Below are 17776 nucleotides of genomic sequence, written 5' to 3' on the forward strand. Positions count from 1 at the left end.
ACATTGCTTTCATCAGTCTGAGCATGGACATAGCCCCCTGACACGGCGCTAATTTATAAGAGACCTCCATTTTCTGTTCGGTACTCTAAAAGTCAGAGATTACAGGATTTTGCGATTAGTCGATGGTGAGAATTTGGGTCTCGCTTCAACTTGAATTCCTCACAGAAGTGTAATGAACATTTACTGAAGCCAATTCAATGATAGTGTGGATTTGATTGAATTAGTGAATCTTACTTGCAATATTGACGTTACAAATTCTGGTGCGACTGAGCTAAGCATTCCTTAAAATGCATTACATCTGCACGCTATCTTCCAATGCAATACAGTAGCCCTGCACATTTACCTCAAGCACATGAACCATCCCCTCACACTTCCATTCTTTCACACCGCTCTGTCATACAGAGTCAAACACCCCAACAGTCAACACCTTGTCCCTTAGCTTCTCTCCAGTCCCACTTTCACTTCCCATCTGCTCCTTTGTGTCTCTCTGCTCTGTTTTTATCCCTCCCAGTGTAGCTCTCCCCACGTATGAAGCTGCATAATTCCTCTGTTTATCTGGCTTGATGTTGCCCAGTAGGCTGCAATGTGACAGTTGTTCTTGCCCTACAAACAAACACACACACACACACAAACTCACAAACATTCCATTTCTGCGCTCATTCTGCCTCCCGCTCCTCTCCTTTGCACTGCCTTGGAGCTTGGACAGCTCAGCCGCTGTGCACAGTCAATCCTCCCAGCCCCGGGGACTAAGTGACTGAAGGGGAGATTGGGTGAAAGGAGGAGAAACAAAGAGACAATCTGAGAGCAAAAGAGGAGCGAGGAGAGTGTGAAAGAGAAGAACGACAATATAATTTGCCGCCCTTGCGTTTCTCCTCTCCTCAGAGAGCCGAATATGAGCAGAGAGAAAAAGAGGGGAGGGAGCGGGGCCAATCTTTATTACATCTGTTTTATTCATGTTGTCGACACACGTGTGATATCAGTGTATGACCACTGGACCGTGGCAGACTGCAGTGTCTGGGAAAAGGGCAAGCAGCACTGCAGAGCCCCCCAAATCAACCCCCACCACCCCCACCCAATTCTGCATCCGCAATCCTCTGTGCTCTGTGTTTTTTCTTTGCATCCTAATGTTTTCTGACCATCAGTGCTGTATGTCTGTGTGCACCGTTCACCACCTTGCTCTGTTTCCTCCTTATTGCTCCAGTTCTCTGGTCTCTCTTTCTCCACATTCACATCTCTCTTATCCCCCCTTACTGTATGTCATGTTGTTTGGTTGTCTCATATAGAAACAGGTCATCTGAGAAGCCTCCAGTGACATTGAGAAGCCAAATTGCCATGAGAGTGTGTGTGTGTGTGTGTGTGTGTGTGTGTGTGTGTGTGTGTGTCACACACTGTCATCATCCCCAGCACCACAGAGGCCACACAGAATTTATGTTCCCTGTTGCCAGAGCCATTCTGACCCCAGGGACTTTCTTATCATAAACTCTAACCTCAACCTGACATCAAACGTCGACCCCCGAGATAACATTGTAGTCACGATAAGCACACACTAGAACCGACTGCAAGTGTTGTAACTCTCCCCTACTCGTTCGTGCGCCCTAGTTATGCACACATTTTCCCACAAGAATGCACTTGTCCTACATATAGATAGCTGTAGGATGCGTGTAATTGGTCGATGGGGTCATACAACTGCACTGAAGGCAAAAGCGTGGTCATTATTGTTCTGCTTTTTGATGGAGCACAACAAACTATCAAAATAACTGTTTACCTCCTCACCGACGATTCGGTAGTCTACATTTACATCGCAGCAGAAATAGTGAGGATTTATTGAGCGTTGCCTGTACCTTTGTGCTATAACCTACTACTCACAGCCACATCAGCTAATGGTGTATTGATTTCACCATACGCGCCCCATATGTTTATCCCCCAGGCCCTCCACACCATTTTCACTGTTTAAATAGGACATTATACATAAACACTCCTTTCAAAAGGCTCCTTTGATTTATGACTCAAAGCCCAAGTGATGCTCAAATCGCCGGTAAGCCATTATACTTCATCACCGGTGACCCATTATTGTTTTTAAAGCAAAGTAGCACTGGATAATGTTCTTATAATAGTTCTCAGGAAGATCCTTGTTGTTCCATAAGGCAGTGTTTTCTCTCTGAGTAGACGTGCACATTTTATTTGAGTTCTCGACCTAAGGATAATTTCGAACTGACTGAACTCATTCAACGTGGAGAACATTTCAGGTAGTACAGGAAGCATTATGTATAATCTCAATTATCAATGTAATGTTTCCAAGACACGGGTTCAGTTTCTGATGCAGACTTGAATTAGTAAAGTGACTTCTCTTCACTCTACATGGAATAAGTGTTTCACTGTTTGATCAGTTTTAAACATGAATCTGTACAAAACATGTCAATTTGTTTTGTGTTTCTGACCTCTTTTTTTTTTTAGCAACTGTAATTATTTCCTTAAAATGTCTCTGTAACACCACCACCACCTCTGACGAAGAAGTGATTAGGAATAATCAGAGATTAATTCCCTGTTTTCCCCTTAAAAGCCCCAGCACATATTCATCTCTGTAGCTTTCTCTCCAGTCTAATTAAAACTATGAGATTGGTTAATTTATCTGAGTCCTCATCAGAGCGCTACTCTTTGCCACAACATATTAGGCCAATCTGTGGTGGGGCGGCAGCAGGCGTTCCATCAGCACACTGCCGGGCGCTCGCCTCTGATGTACGGCCGCCACCGCCGCCGCTCTGCTGAAGCTACTGTAAGCGGAGAGCGCTCGGCCCACAGTAATTTACAGCAGTAAACAATGTCGGGCCCGCGCAAACCAACAGCCCCCACACGCGCTCTCACACACAATTCTCCCTCTCGCTCTGTCACTGTGGCACTTTCAGTCTTTTTTTTATTTTATATGCCTCCTCTCCCTTTTCTTTTTTTAATGAGCTGACTGTTATTAGGGCTATAAATCAGACCAATGGGCCTGATGTATAATTCACTGTGTGTACTCACCCACCCCCCAGTGGCCCTGAGGAAGCCCACAGTGTATCACTGTCAACGCAGAGCTGCACAGTGTGGTGACACGAGGCCTTTCACCGTGTAACTCTGCACACACGCTGAACAAAATGACTACATGTATGCACACACCAAACCGAGAAAGCCAACCAATTCTGCACAAATCCTGTGTGCGTCACTCCCACTACACACAAATACATGAACACAAGCATGCCCCATTACGCCAGCACACAACAGTAGCCATAGCACAGATCAATATCAATGCCTGGCCCTGGATGCGTCTTGCTCTGACAGGCACCCTATGATATGAAAGAGATCCAATTGATCCACACCCTACTAGGCTCTCATCCTCAAAAGGCCATCATTCCATTACCATTGATCTGCTGTGAGTGTGTGTGTGTGTGTGTGAGAGAGGGAGAGAGAGAGAGATGAAGGGGGGCTTGAGGGAATGAGGCACAGCCAACAGAAGACTAATAAAAATTGAACCAGCCTGAAAGTGATTTCTATAAATGAGTATTTAAATAATAGCTGAGCAGCACAGCGTTATTGGTTTTGTAGAGCGATGGAAAATTAATGCAACTTAACCATTTTTCTAGACTACAAATGGTGCTGGTGACCAGTGTATTAGTTACAGATTAATACATGTAGAAATTAAAGCAACCCACAGCCCTGCTATTGATATTCCTAGTAGGCACTCTTTCATTGGAGCGCATTAGTTTTCTCTGACAGACTACAGCTGCGGGGGGCTCTGTTTCACAGCCTCTAAAAAGCACTCTGTGGGAAAGGATTGATCTCCGTCTGAAGGGAAACATCATCTAATATTCATTTGAAATTGCACAAAGGTTACCAGCTTCATTTGCCTTGCAACTGTTATGCTTCAAAGAGTGGTCCGTGAATGTGTTCAGTCAAATTCAGTAATCCTTTTCCGCTTTACCGTCGCTATCTGCCATGTGTTTGTCATTTCTTGTCTCTGCTTTTATGTCAAGCAGCAGTTAAAAGGAAGTTGCAGAACATTTTTCACTTTTCAACATGCCTGATAATATGTTTTATGTTTTCAATTTCTCCATAGCCCATTGGTGCTCTGAACCCCAAGAGGGCAGCATTCTTTTCAGACCGTTATGAGTCCTGGGAGGACGATCAGGTGCCGAAGTTCCACTATGGTACCCACTACTCCACCTCCAGCTTCACCATGATGTGGCTACTGCGTATCGTAAGTGCAATGTATAGGAAAAAGATGCATGATATTAAAATGACTGTGGATTTTAAATATTTTTGCAGCAGTCTTAGTTGTTGCTTTTATTACAGTGTTCATAAAAATATTGATATGCAGCCCTGAGGAAAATCATATTTGCAAGTTTAACTGCTAGTAATAAGACAAAGATAGACTCATGGTTTTCCGTTGATAAAAGAATGGTTGAATAATTTAATGGATAATACTCTCAGGGAAATATCCATAGCTGTAATTCATAAAGCACATGCATACACTGTAGAGGTTTGACATATCCTCATTGCTCGTGAACGTTGCTCGTTCTCTTTCCAATCCACATTTTCTTGCACAGATATACTTTCACTTTGATGGAATGTAAGAAGACCTACACACACAGTATCTAGTGTTTTTTTTAGTAGTTGTTTTTGTATGTATATAGCTTGTTTTATAGATTTGTACGTGCAAAAAGTCGACAGTAACTAGTGCCTCATGATTTTCATGTGACAAATTCAATAAGAGGTTGATCACAAAAAATAATAATGTGCATCCAAAAACACTATGTGTGCATATGTGTAGTAGTCCAGGATATTCCTTCTTCAACACAGAGATAATGAAGCTCATACACTGGCTATAAAATGCCCCACTTCCACTGAGTTTCAAAAGTATAGTTATGCACAGCATATTCACCTTGTGTCAAACTATTTATTATGGATTTTTAGATTTATATTAATTGTTTTTCTTTGGAGTTTAATATCTTCACTAATTCATTTTTAATTAGGCTCCTATTTTATAGAGACAAATGTATTTCTATAAAGTTGAGATTATAGATATGCTAAATATTCTAACACATGCATATTGTCCCTCATTTATTGTTGCATATTATTTATTATACTGTATGTTATTGCCATATAACAATAAAACAACAAAAACACTGCAATTAAATGTCTGCCATGAAAAAAATGTTCCCCTCAAGCAAACTATTTAGATATTTGAGGAATACAAGATATTACGCGATTTGATTTATCTTTGAGGCTATATGCAGTGTACATACATTGTGCACCTGAGTGCTCTCTTTCTATGCCTTTTGTTGAATGGATGCCATCCATCTTTCCATACTGCACTCGAGGGAGAGGGAGGTTACTAAGTTCCTCCAACGTGCAGTTTTCTCCTGTTATTGTCCCAGTAGCTCACTGTCTCTGTGACTCCCAGTAGAGTTACCACATTGATCCCTACACATCATTAGCAGGCTTACTCCAAAGCCACTTTACCAGAAACCCTCACTTATAACTCTCATCAGAGTAACGGAAAACTACTTGGGCAATAATTATGAAAAAAATGTTGGGGGGGATTATGTGTTTATTTGTGAGATTTTTACCATGCACATAATCCTATTCTGTGTGTTTTAACCACAATACAATGTGCTTAACCTCTTACACTTTTTAAACAAATGAGGTGTACGTCATTTCAGACTGAACTTAATTAGCTATCTTTAGTATTAGTTTGAAGCTGTGGCCAAGCATATTGTGTCCATGTCACTTGGGGGCTATTGCGTCAGAGAGACAGCTATTGATTCGGTCCTAACAAGATTATACATGATTAGAAATGCATCAGTAGCAAGATTGTATTGGCTTTAGTAGCTCACTGGGATTATTCCACTGATTCATTTTGAGGTTCCAGTCTGTTAGAGGGAGAACAGACTTTTATTGCATGTTTTTGTTGTTGTTGTTTTTTTAACAAGGGATTCTATTTTACCAATCACAATAGGTGTTGCCATTTACAGATTTACTGCACAGCAGCAGAACCCAGAGCTCAGATTTAAAGAATGTTTGTTCTCATCCACAGGAACCCTTCACCACGTTTTTTCTGAACTTCCAAGGAGGGAAGTTTGACCACGCTGACCGCACCTTCTCCTCAGTGTCCCGCGCCTGGAGGAACTGCCAGAGAGACACATCTGATGTGAAGGTACTGCACACACTGATGCATGCACACGCATGACGTGAATATACTTTCCTGGTGTACTTGTTAGAAGTTAGAAGAGATAAAAGCCTGAGCACTCCATGAGAATAAATCCCCATCCAGCATCTTTACAGACAAAGAAAAGAAATGGTTTCAAAAGAGTAATGTCCAGTCACTACCAATCATTGTCCCTATGCAATGAAAGCTTCCTGGTCTTCTGATCAAAGCGTAAGACTAATCCTCATCTGTCCCAGCCGTCTGTCTCAGATTCAGTCAGCTATAACCTGGACTTGAATCCCTACCCACTGGGCCCCCAAACTCTACTGAGCTGTTGGATCTGCCCCTGCAACAGCTCAGGTCATTCTCATACTGAAGGCCCTCATACCCCCGGTGCACACTTTAACTGCACTCCTAAAACATTTACGACTACAGTCAGACATTCTGTGTCAAAGCTGGGTTTTGCTTGGTCTCCTGGCACGGGGTCACTGGATGGGGGAACAGCGGTGGTGTTGGGGGTTTTGACGCTTGATTGCGTTTACCACCCCCCTCGCATCCCACTGATAAAACATATGGATTGTGTTACTACGTAGCTGGCCAATGCTTGATTGCGAAAGCCCAACAAGAGCTCTCGTTTGCTCTCTCAGTCTAGACCTGTCAATGTGGATCAAACTGTGAGAGCTCAACCTCGGATCAAAATAAAGGGGAAATCTGGACCACATCACTTTGTTTCCATGTTCTGTTTAAATTTTTAGCATATTTTGAATGAGAGTCCGTCGACTCCATCCACTCGGGCGCACACATTCATGTTGAGGCAAAAGAGGAATTAGGGACAAGACGTATCAATTTAGTATGCTAAGTACACCATTTAGCTTTAGCATTTGAGCCATTGATAGCAATCCTCTGTCCCTGCCAGAGGGCAAAAAGCCTCAGTGTTTTCATACCCCATTGGTAAAGAAGAAGTGATAATAGGTTACAACACCCAGATTCAATGTGTCTCTAGCCTGGGTGACGCTAGCATGACCTCCAGTCCCCAATCCCCTGACCCCTAGCTTCAGCCCGAAGGCATCAGAGAGGGGGAGAGAGGAGCAGAGGGGTTAGAGGTAGCAACAGTGGAAGTGTAGCAAAGCAGCCCAGAGGCCAGAGCCCCTTCCAGTGACCCATGACAGGACAGGATTGGGGATCAGAGGGGCTGGCCTCTGACCAGGCCGGAGCAAAGGGGCCACTGCACATAATGGTCCATGCAAGGCAGGCTTGAGTGTTGGGGAGCGAAGCCCTTAAGGTTTTGTTAGTGTGTGTGTGTGTGTGTGTGTGTGTGTGTGTGTGTGTGTGTGTGTGTGTGTGTGTGTGTGTGTGTGTGTGTGTGTGTGTGTCCTGCCACCTCCAGCGCAAATTTACAGCAGGCTGCAGCCAGTGAACCTGGGTGAGCTGGAGGCCTCGTTAAGAGGGTGACCTTTTAGTTTGAGGTCAGGTTTTGTGGAGTGAAGAGATTTCAGAAGTGAGGAAGTGCTGTGTTGTTTTAAACCTGTGTGTTTGCTTGCTCATTTGATTGGATGTTTTCACCCCATTGATGAGGTGGATGTATTGTGCAGCTAATCTAAAAAAAAAGGGGCATGTTGTTGTTGGAGTATTTGTAGAGATCATGTTGCATGAGAGCAGGCTCTTGAAAATCAGTTTTCTTTTTTTTTAAATGCTTAAACCTGCTACTGAGGCTCAAGTTTGAGTATTTGTCTGCTGCCATGCTGCCAGGCGCATGACAGCTTGAAGTTGGAGTTGTACTGTTCATCTCTGACATCAGACTGTCAACATGTTTGCATCTTTCTCTCCTCCTCGAGAACACCAGTCACACTTGTAGTCACACAAGTTGTGTTCACAACAGGGCTAGCAATGAATCGCCAAAGCAAATGGTGTCAATAATTCTATATTTTAAAACTACATCGATCGACTCATCATACCATGAACTACGATGAGATGTGTCTTATTCCTGAAAATGACTACAATTTTGCTTTTGCAATGTTTGAATGTTCCCCAATGAAGTGAAGAATGACGTCATGTTTTTTTGTTATAAAGTACATATTGAGACGATAGGAAAACACTGTAAACCATCGGTTTTAATATCCACAATTTACAGCAAAATATTTATTTCACAGTCTACTCATTTTATACTATTCACAGGAAGCAGCCCTCCTTGTATTTCATAATCAGTGAGACATATCCACAATGACAACTTTAGCGTTAAGGCCTGGAGGGCTGTATGGCTTTATCTACATGTTTTTAAGCTCAAACTCAATCTTAATGTTTACGCTCATTGCGGCAAGTTCTGCTTTGTTAAGAATGATGAATAGCTAAACTTCTGGGGTTACATCATAGCTGCATTTTTCTTCAGTTTGAAAATACTTTGTGTTGTTTTGGACAGCCAAATAAAATCATCATAGTTCGAAAAGAATTTGGCTGACTTTTGTGTTGTTGTGGGAAGAAGGGGAGGGAAGGTGGGGGCTTTCTCTGCTGCTTGGATACAGACAAAGCAAACGCGCACTGAGTAATGAAAAAACACAACCAAGTGCACATTTAGACGTTTTTGACATCTTCTATATTGGGAAAAGCACAAATGTAATTCCCATGAATATATTGTTTGTATTTGTAAACTCCACTGTTGAACTATTGTAAGAGTCACACACAAAGCAATCCTTAAATCATTTCTGAATTTAATTCATACAGGGATTAACCCTCGGTTTTACTATTGCTTATACTTAGCCTACGACTTTCTTCTTCAGCTCTCTTTAATACTCTGACATCAAATCACACCTTTCTAAATCTGAGGGCTGGCAAGGTGATTTTTTTATTTTTTTTTCTGAGCCTCCTGTAGTTTCAGAAGCATCCTTCAGCCACTCTTATCATTTTACCCGTAACTAAGCCTGTGTCATCTATTAGGGGAACTCTTAAAATGGTAACACTGTTGATATCATCACTTGTCGTGTTGTAATGAGCCAGTGTGTACGTTTTTTAATCTATCTCTGTGCTTTGCCCGTGCAGGAGCTGATCCCAGAGTTCTACTACCTCCCGGAGATGTTCGTCAACGCCAACAGTTACAACCTGGGAGTGATGGAGGACAGCACGGCAGTCTCCAATGTGGAGCTGCCACCGTGGGCCAAGAGCCCAGAGGAGTTTGTACGCATCAATCGCCTGGTAAGAAACGTGGACAGAAGCTCCACATTCATGCACAATCTATAGGTGTCAATAAGAAGTGTTCTAGTTGAGATGGTCATTATTTTGAATTTCTAGTAGCTATATGTCGCTATTACACATTGTAAAAAGAAACACAGATTTCTACCTCTACCTCATATGTCACATAACCCAGACCAACTGAAGTCTTGCCAGAGGTTTCTGCCTCTCGTGTTTTAGCTGCAAATGCTAATTCAAAGAGACAGTGTTATTTCCTGATCGTCTCACAGTTCCTCCTGTTACCTGAGCCTCCCGCTCCTCCGACATGCCCCAGCTCTCATATTGCCATGTTGGCAAAGAGATCCAACATCACCTCACCTCCTATCCCTATCCACCTCGCCATCTCTCTCTTTCTGCGCTCGCTCCGTCCACACACATCTGGTGCACGTTTATGTGTGTGTGTGATTGCAACTCTGTTTGTGTGCAGAGAGATGATGAGGTATCCCGTTTCTGATCTCCCCTTCCCGCCCCTCCATCCCAGAGCAGAAACATTCAGTGGACGTGCATCTCGGATGTTGTCAGATTTGCTGTCATATTTTCATTGTGGATGTTCTCTCGTCTTACGCACGCACACACACACATGCGCACGTGCATACACACGCACACTAGGCTTTAAAACTTTGGATCAGATTACCTTGCTGTGCTCTAAAAAAGCCCCAGATAGATTTATTATTTCAGTTTGTAGCTGGAATAGTTTATCATTGGTACTTTTATTTTTTCATCTTTTCTTACTATATGAGTTCTACTGATACTCATATATCAGTATATATATCGCTGTCCTTGTCAAATGTGTTTTCTGCATAGACGAGGTCAAATACAAGAGGAAAATAAGAACCTACAAAACCACATTATAGGTTCTAATGCAAATCACTACGCCTGTATTTTTGTTGCTTTAATAAGTCCTCAGTCTGAATTGTGAATTTGTTCACGGACCACATTCCCTGTTAGAAAAATGTTGGGGTGAAAACGGCTTCCTACGTGATGTGTGCCCACAGTAGTAATGGGTGCTGATGAGGCTGTGTGTGCTCTGTGACCTGTGTAGTCATGTGGTTTGGTCTGTTAACCAGCCTGCTGATAGGACCAGGCCTCTATCATTAATCACACACTTCTCCCTCTTCGGCTGTCAGCATGGTCTCGGCCAAGGTGGCTGCATCGGGTGGGGGAGGCGGGGGGAGATGGTTGTGGAGGTGGCATGTTGTTTTCCAGTCTTCTTTGAACTTTATTTGTCCTAAAGAATTATTTTTTTTGTCATCTGCTGTTGTGTAGGGTGGAATATTTTTTTCGGTCAATTGTTTAAATCATTTATTTTTTAAATATGCCTTAGTATACACCTTATAATATATTAAGATATGCTGCATTGTAATTGTATTATGTGTGTCGGTCAGACAGAAATTATGTTTGGCATTTTTCACAATTTTCAGGCATTTAATAGACTAAATTAATACATTAATTGGTAAAATAATTAACAGTTTTTGTGTAGTGATGTTTCACCATTTTTGACCATGTGACTTTGCAGTGATTTTACATCTTAAATACTGCTCTCCTTAGTCAATATTGTTTAATATACAAAAGTAGGACATACTCACCTTTTTAGAATAGTTGTAATTTTCGATATTGAATACACTAAAAATGAGTCAGAACAGTAACACTGGATAAACAAACTTGAAAGCCTCTGTGTGTTAATGTGCTCCTGCAAGCACAAAGCGCCTTTTCATTGCCAGTTTAAGTGCTGCAGTCTCATCTACCTCTGCTCCCTCAATTTCCTCTGGTCCTTTCCTTTGTGCCCAATTTAGCACTGCAGAGGCAATTTTGACTTATCCAAATGGTCTACGCTCATGCACAGCTACCTGCTGGTTACTGCTCTCAGGCTGATACATTTTCAGTCTGCGGTTTTCTTTCTCTACTCGGTGCAAATTGAGATATTGATCCAATGTGGATCCAAGCCCAGGAGGCAGGTGTAGGTGCACAGACATTTAACAAGCTCTGTAAAAAAAAATAGGAGCTTTCTGGGGTTTCGTAAAGGGACTGTGAATATCTGCTTCATAACAACATAAACATACTGTTAGTTTGTAAAATTGCTGTTCAATTATCCTTAGGTAGTGTTAGATAGGAAAAGGATTCGGTCTCGTCACATTGATCCATTCCTGCAAGATGTTGGCTCCACTTGCTAATGGTGGTCCGACATTAATGTATTTCAATGTGATGTTAATTTGTCATGCAAATTAGGTCAATCCGTTAACTGTACGTTGCCACTATAGGATTACATTTGTCTTTAAAAAGACCCACTCGTACAGTGCTTAAAAACATTTGCAGACAGAATCTGAGAGACAGAGTACAAGAGGGTGGACAGGAAGAATAAAAGGATAAAATGGGCTGAGGGCGCGGTAGAGGGAGGGATGTGTGGGTGGACAGGTCTCTGGTCATGACAGATAGCTGGCATTAGAGGGTGTCAGCTGGCAACTGTGGTACTGTTGGGAGAGAGATGAGCATGGCGGAGAAGAGAGAGGGAGACTGAAGGAGTTAATGGGCTGTTTGGCTCTCTTTAGCTTGTCTGCTGCTAATGGCCTCGCAACACACGGATACGCAGCATGCGAGAACACGCAAACACACGCGAATGCACACACGCTTACAAACACACACATGCCTGCTGTCTCCACTCTGGTTATGAGCCCTAGATGATTAACAGTTAATTAGGACCCAATCTGGAAAGGCCATTAAAAGCCTCTCACAGTAAAGGATTGTGCTGCTGTGCAAAACGGCAGCTTGTTTTTGTTGTGAGTGAGAGTTTCATGGTTGGTAATGGGGAAAAAAAAAATATATAAAAAAACCAGCAGAAGATATAAACATTACATCAAACTGTAGCTTGGCTATTGCTCTTGTGTTGGAAGTGTCATCGTTCATCACTAATGTTTAGTAAGAACTGTGTGTGCCTACACAGACTGGTGTTTGACCTCTGGCTTACACAGCACTGGAGGCTCAGAGGCTCCGGTTCAGTTGAAAACTGAGTTTGACGTGTGTAGGAATGGTTGGATTTTAGACAGACTTACTGGAGACAAAGCGCCTTAAGTCAAGCATGCACCTTCACTACACTGAAGTGCCTACAGTATACTTAAATGCTTGCTTGTAAAGACACACTCCCTTTTTCTTGACCCATCACAAACCCACACACACATACACGCAGAGACGTCGGGTCTTGAGGCGGCATGCCACAGAGATCAGGGGCCGCTTGTTGTTTTTACCAGTAGGTCGAAGGAGAGGTTAAGAACTTGATCCCCCCCCTCCGCCAGATAACTACATGTCTCTGGGCACTGTCAGCCTCTCTGACATTCCACTATATATGACCACATCTCACTTCTCAGGTCTGCTAACCATTAGAGCCATAGCAGGTGATCGTGTGTAAATGCTTGTGTGTGTATTTGTGTGCACATCAATGTCTACATGTGCTGTCACGTGTCTCTGCTTCACTGTAGCTACTGACAGCCACTGTCTGTTATAGTAACAATGTCCTTCTGCAAGTTAGTGATGCAATGGATCATAATCATCGCGGATCAGTTTTTTTTTTTATGCCGATACTAATTGCCGATACATATGGGCAGATACAGATCCCTTTGTTGTTTGATTATAGCAGATGGTCTACAAGGCTCAAGCCTATTCGTTTTTCTTTGCCACCTCCCTAAACAAATTTAAACCGCTCTGAAGTCTGTGTAAATGTTATCCTTTTACGTGTAATAGTAGTTTTACAGTGTTCTTTTTTTCTTCATAAAAATAAATAATTCAGATGATGAGGAAATAAAATAAAATGAATTGTTATGGATTTAAACAAATCTTATCATTTAGTAATTTATCATTAGTTTTAATGATGAATGTTTTGTTTAAATGGGTCATAATTTAATTTCTGATTTCTATTTATGTTGTGAAAACATCTCCTTCAACCAACGGGATTTATTAAGTTGCTCACCAATACAACTGAACACATCACGATAACGTTATAATTTACCTTCGTCCAATACTCATTTTCACAGAACAGAGCCTGAACGCATCATAATGTAAGTATTTATTTGAACTTTATTTAAACAGGTAAAATCTACTGAGAACCAATTCTCATTTACAATGATGACCTGGCCAAGAAGGAGTAGCACAGTCTACACAAGTGACACAAAAAGCACAGATACAATACAGTATGACAAACGCATGAGAAAAATGGCTAAAAACAACATAGGTAAATTAATAAACACTATGTACAAAAAAGGCGGATTACTGGATGTTCTTTATAAAAATGAAAGAGAGAGAAGTGAGGGCTGGTCAGCAAGTACAGCAGTCAACTATGACATGTTGCAGCTTTTGTTTGAACATGTTGAGAGGTGACAGCTGTTAGTTTGAGCGTGTTTTGTAGCGAGTTCCAGTCATTTGCAGCAGCGAAATGAAAGGAGTTATGACCAAACACAGTATGGACTTTTGGAATGATGAGCCCAATGAAGTCACTGGATCTTAAACGACTATTGCTGTCAGAAATTAGTAAAGTAAACCTTTGTTCGTTGGCTATTAGCGGTGCTGCCATGGTTACCAGCTCTCCACCTGTCAATTTGAATATGGATTGGTTGTTTGTAATGTAACATTATCAGAGATCGGCAACTAGAAAAGCATAAATGTGTATGTCCTGATCGCATATTGTACTGAATATTGAGTCAAACTTTATTTCACACTAATGGTTAATGTTAAACTCTAATTAATCCGCGGTTCACATGCGTCTCATGGTGGACTGAGTTTAGAGGATGAGATCTACACATTAAGGCAGCCAGAATCTCTAAAATGACAGTTTTAAAAGCGTTAACTACAATTCAACATATCTAACCTTGTAATTAAACACCAATAATTAAATATTTGTTGTCGTATTATAGATCCGTATCATTGGGTGACCAATGCGGGCTAAGAAGTGTTGTATTAGTTCCACCGTATTTATGCATCTTGTTCCAAGGCAACAGATATAAGTTTCTTTTCTGTGGAAAATGGGGTGCAATCACCATCTAACCCATTGGAGCTCTACAGGGTCCACTTGCTGCTCCATAGTTCACATGGTTGGTTCCTTTCCGTCATCTGCGCTCTTGCAGTGCTGCTGATGGATCTGCAAACCACACACATGGGAGAGACGGGCAGAACATTACTTTTGGCCTTTTTCCCTTTCTAAAGCAACTGCTCACTCAAAGCAGTGACAGACATCAGTTGAACTGCCCTCACAAGAACGTGTGAGAGACTCTGCTCTTGTTGAATGGGCAAAGCCGGTTGAGTGATGGGTCAGAAGTTGATACTGAGAGGGATAACCACAGGTCACCGCCACATGTGGTAAACCCCAACTGTAAGTACCCGGCACTGCTCTGTGGATGTTAGACACCAAACTAACTTGTGTGATTCTCTCTAAGTAATACGGTTAACCATTGTGCGGTAATTATTGCAGGATTGGATATTTTTACTGTGCCTTAAGCAACCATGATTAGATTATGTTATGCAGGCACGATGTGCATATTACCATATAACTGGAAAAACAGTAAAGACAGGTGTTACTTTCCTTGATTACCAATTGGAATCCGCAAGTGGTATCTTCTAATAATTGAATGTGTCTGCATTTTTACCTGCATTGCAAAAATGGAAAGGATCCTCTTACATGAGGTACAAATGTAAACCTTTCACTAAACAATCTAGTAGTACACTTTTTGACTAATTCATGACTGTAAGTAATGGAGATACAAAACCATTTCAGCTGACCATAGTGATCATTTTACAAGATGGAGCCTTGCCTTTTATATAGTTGAGATGTCAACTTATACTCAGTGGAGTGGGCGGATTCAAAGGTCTGGACCCAGGCAAGCTGGAGTCCTGGTCATGACACATGCACAGTTCTTATGTCATTCTTTGTCAGATGTAATTATGAATCCCAAATTTCAAGCAATGCTTCGCCGCTCCCAGTGAGCATCGATACGCCATTTTAAAAAAAAAAAATTTTGTCTTGGCAGCTCTCAGCCACTTTCTGCTCCAGTTTTGCTCCAGAAGTATATTTTTTAATCCCTAAAATGTAAAAACATGAAATTGGGGGCAGTCATTTCTAGCAAAGACGGGAACACCTACTGCTGTATTCAAAATGATTTGCAAAAAATGGAATTGCTCTGATGTAAAAAAAAAAAAAAAAAAAAAAAAAAAATACTGGTTAAGAGTGTTGATTATCTGAAAAGACCAGCAGACCCAGGTACATTTTACAGAGGGATACATTAGAAGTAACCATTGTAAGTATCACAGAACAAGAAAAGGCATCTTGTTTTGTTGGGGGGGGGTGTTATGTGTCAGGAGGCAGTTGTTCTTCTAGTCGTTGGAGCCATGTGTTTATTTTTATCGTATAGCTATTTGTTCTCTTATGTTCAGGGTGGTCAGATTTACCTCATGCAAGCTTTTAACTCGAGACAGAAGCTCTCTCTGAAGTCAGTTTGCTAATTTTGACGTTGAACAATGACGGCGATCCGTTTCATGGAGCCTCACCCTTGATCTTCCAGCTGTTAATGTGTCACCCCACAGTAATCCCGCCTGCAGAGGTAAACATGTCCTGCTCAGCGCTAACAGACAAATGTCATATTAATATGAGCCACATCACCTTTACCCCCCAAACCCCATATACTCTCACTATCAGCGTCTTTGAAAGTTCTCTTCTGAAGTTTGTCAAGTTTATATGCTGACAGCCGTTCACACTTACTGAAACTATGTCATCGTGGCAGACAAGTCCATTGTCCTTGCAGTTTATGATCAGGAAAGATGAAAAGGGGTGCTTTGGATGATATTAGCTTTGGAGACTGAACGTCATTCTGCAGAATTGTCCAGTGGCAGAATCGAGTCCCACTTTATTTTCCCACAAGACATGATAGCTCCGTGGCTCAGACCACCAGCTACAGAAAGTCAAAGATCATTTCTGTTTACATTCACCTCTCATCCGCACCACACTCTCTGATCAGACAGCCGCTGGGACGCACATTATGCCGTTCCCACCAGCCTCCACGTCTTATGCTCACAGGAACCCCGTGGGAGTTCATGTGTGAGCTGAGGTAAACCACTGCGATGGACCAGTCACCAACCACGGAGATATACTTACGCACTTGTGAATGACTGAGTGAGTGAAAGTCTTAAGGTCGTCTAGCCCAGTAAGGCCCCATGTAACAGAACACAGTTTACCATGTTAGCCTAGCGCTAATCTATTCCCCTGGTGTCTCCTCTGAAAGCCTTGTTGTTGGATGGGAACTAGCACGTGGGGTAGATGGGGGTTATCTGGCTAATGTCAGAGCGCGCTCACTGTAGGGGTATTGTCATGCATAAGGGCAGACATGTTTACTGTGTGCTCAGTGTTTTACGAGCTGTCCCCCCTTCTTCTCTGCCTCCCCCTCCTCCTCTTCTCCGTCCTCCTCTTCAATGACGTAATGGAGGAGGCCGATGAGAGCCTGAGAAATGGGATGATCTAATGCTGCTGACACACTCACTCACTAATGTTGTCCTTCTCCCTTTTCCTGTACTCCTCCACTTTCTCATTTCATTTCTCCCAAAGTCTGCTGAGATATTTTATTTTTTTTACAGTATTTGTCTGTTTTCACAGTCCTCCATTCCAGCACCGTCCATATTGTGTCGTCCTGCTTGCTATATTGAAACAGTATTTGCTCTTTGCTGTGGCCCAAGAGAATGTGCCTAGTCCAGCTTTTTTATTTAAGTATTTTATATATATTTTTGCAATCAGACATAAGGCGTGTAACTGATAGATAAGAGCTTGGCGACATGGTAGAAAAATTATTAGTGTAGTATTGGTTAGGATGTTTGCTGATATCGATATCAGAATATTAAAGATTTTTAAAGATTATTGTCCCATCAGAAAATGATCTGATGGGACATTACATTAACCTAATTAACTCAAGTCTATATGTATTGCAAATTGTGTAAAACTATAATTTGTGATATTAGTGTCATAAGTGCTTCTATTGAGGATTATATTTAAGTATGTATTAAAAAAACAAGTTCATTTAAAAATATTATTTGATTAATAGTTTGTGGCATCAGTAAAAAATGCCTATCATGATATCCAAGAGTACAAGGTGACCCGATTTAAATATATTGATTTTGAAGATACCCAATACCCAAAATATTCAATTCATATTTAATGTCAGACCAAGATGAGCAATGGATTCTTACATTTGACAATCTGCCATCATCCCATCAAATCTTTGGCATTTTTACTTGTTGCTCATTGTCGTTATATTGTTTATTTATTTTTTGGGGATGTATAAGGGTTAGGCGTACACAAGCTGCAGCTCCATGTAACCCAACAACCCAATAACCTCTTCTTGAAAGGCT

The 17776-nt window shown here is 41.7% G+C and overlaps 1 protein-coding gene across 1 annotated transcript in view; it reads left to right on the top strand.

Annotated features, from left to right (window-relative positions):
• Positions 1-17776, top strand: part of lrba (LPS-responsive vesicle trafficking, beach and anchor containing) — a gene marked incomplete at its 5' end in the record, with an annotated part of 181654 nt that overhangs the window by 132668 nt on the left and 31210 nt on the right. The window contains 3 exons of the mRNA XM_079220303.1: positions 4091-4231; positions 6071-6190; positions 9215-9367. Of these exons, the coding sequence (XP_079076429.1) occupies positions 4091-4231; positions 6071-6190; positions 9215-9367 (414 nt within the window). The remainder of the gene's footprint in view (positions 1-4090; positions 4232-6070; positions 6191-9214; positions 9368-17776) is intronic.

This window comes from Taurulus bubalis (assembly GCF_910589615.1).
Source record: "Taurulus bubalis genome assembly, chromosome: 6".
Classification (NCBI taxonomy): Eukaryota; Metazoa; Chordata; class Actinopteri; order Perciformes; family Cottidae; genus Taurulus; species Taurulus bubalis.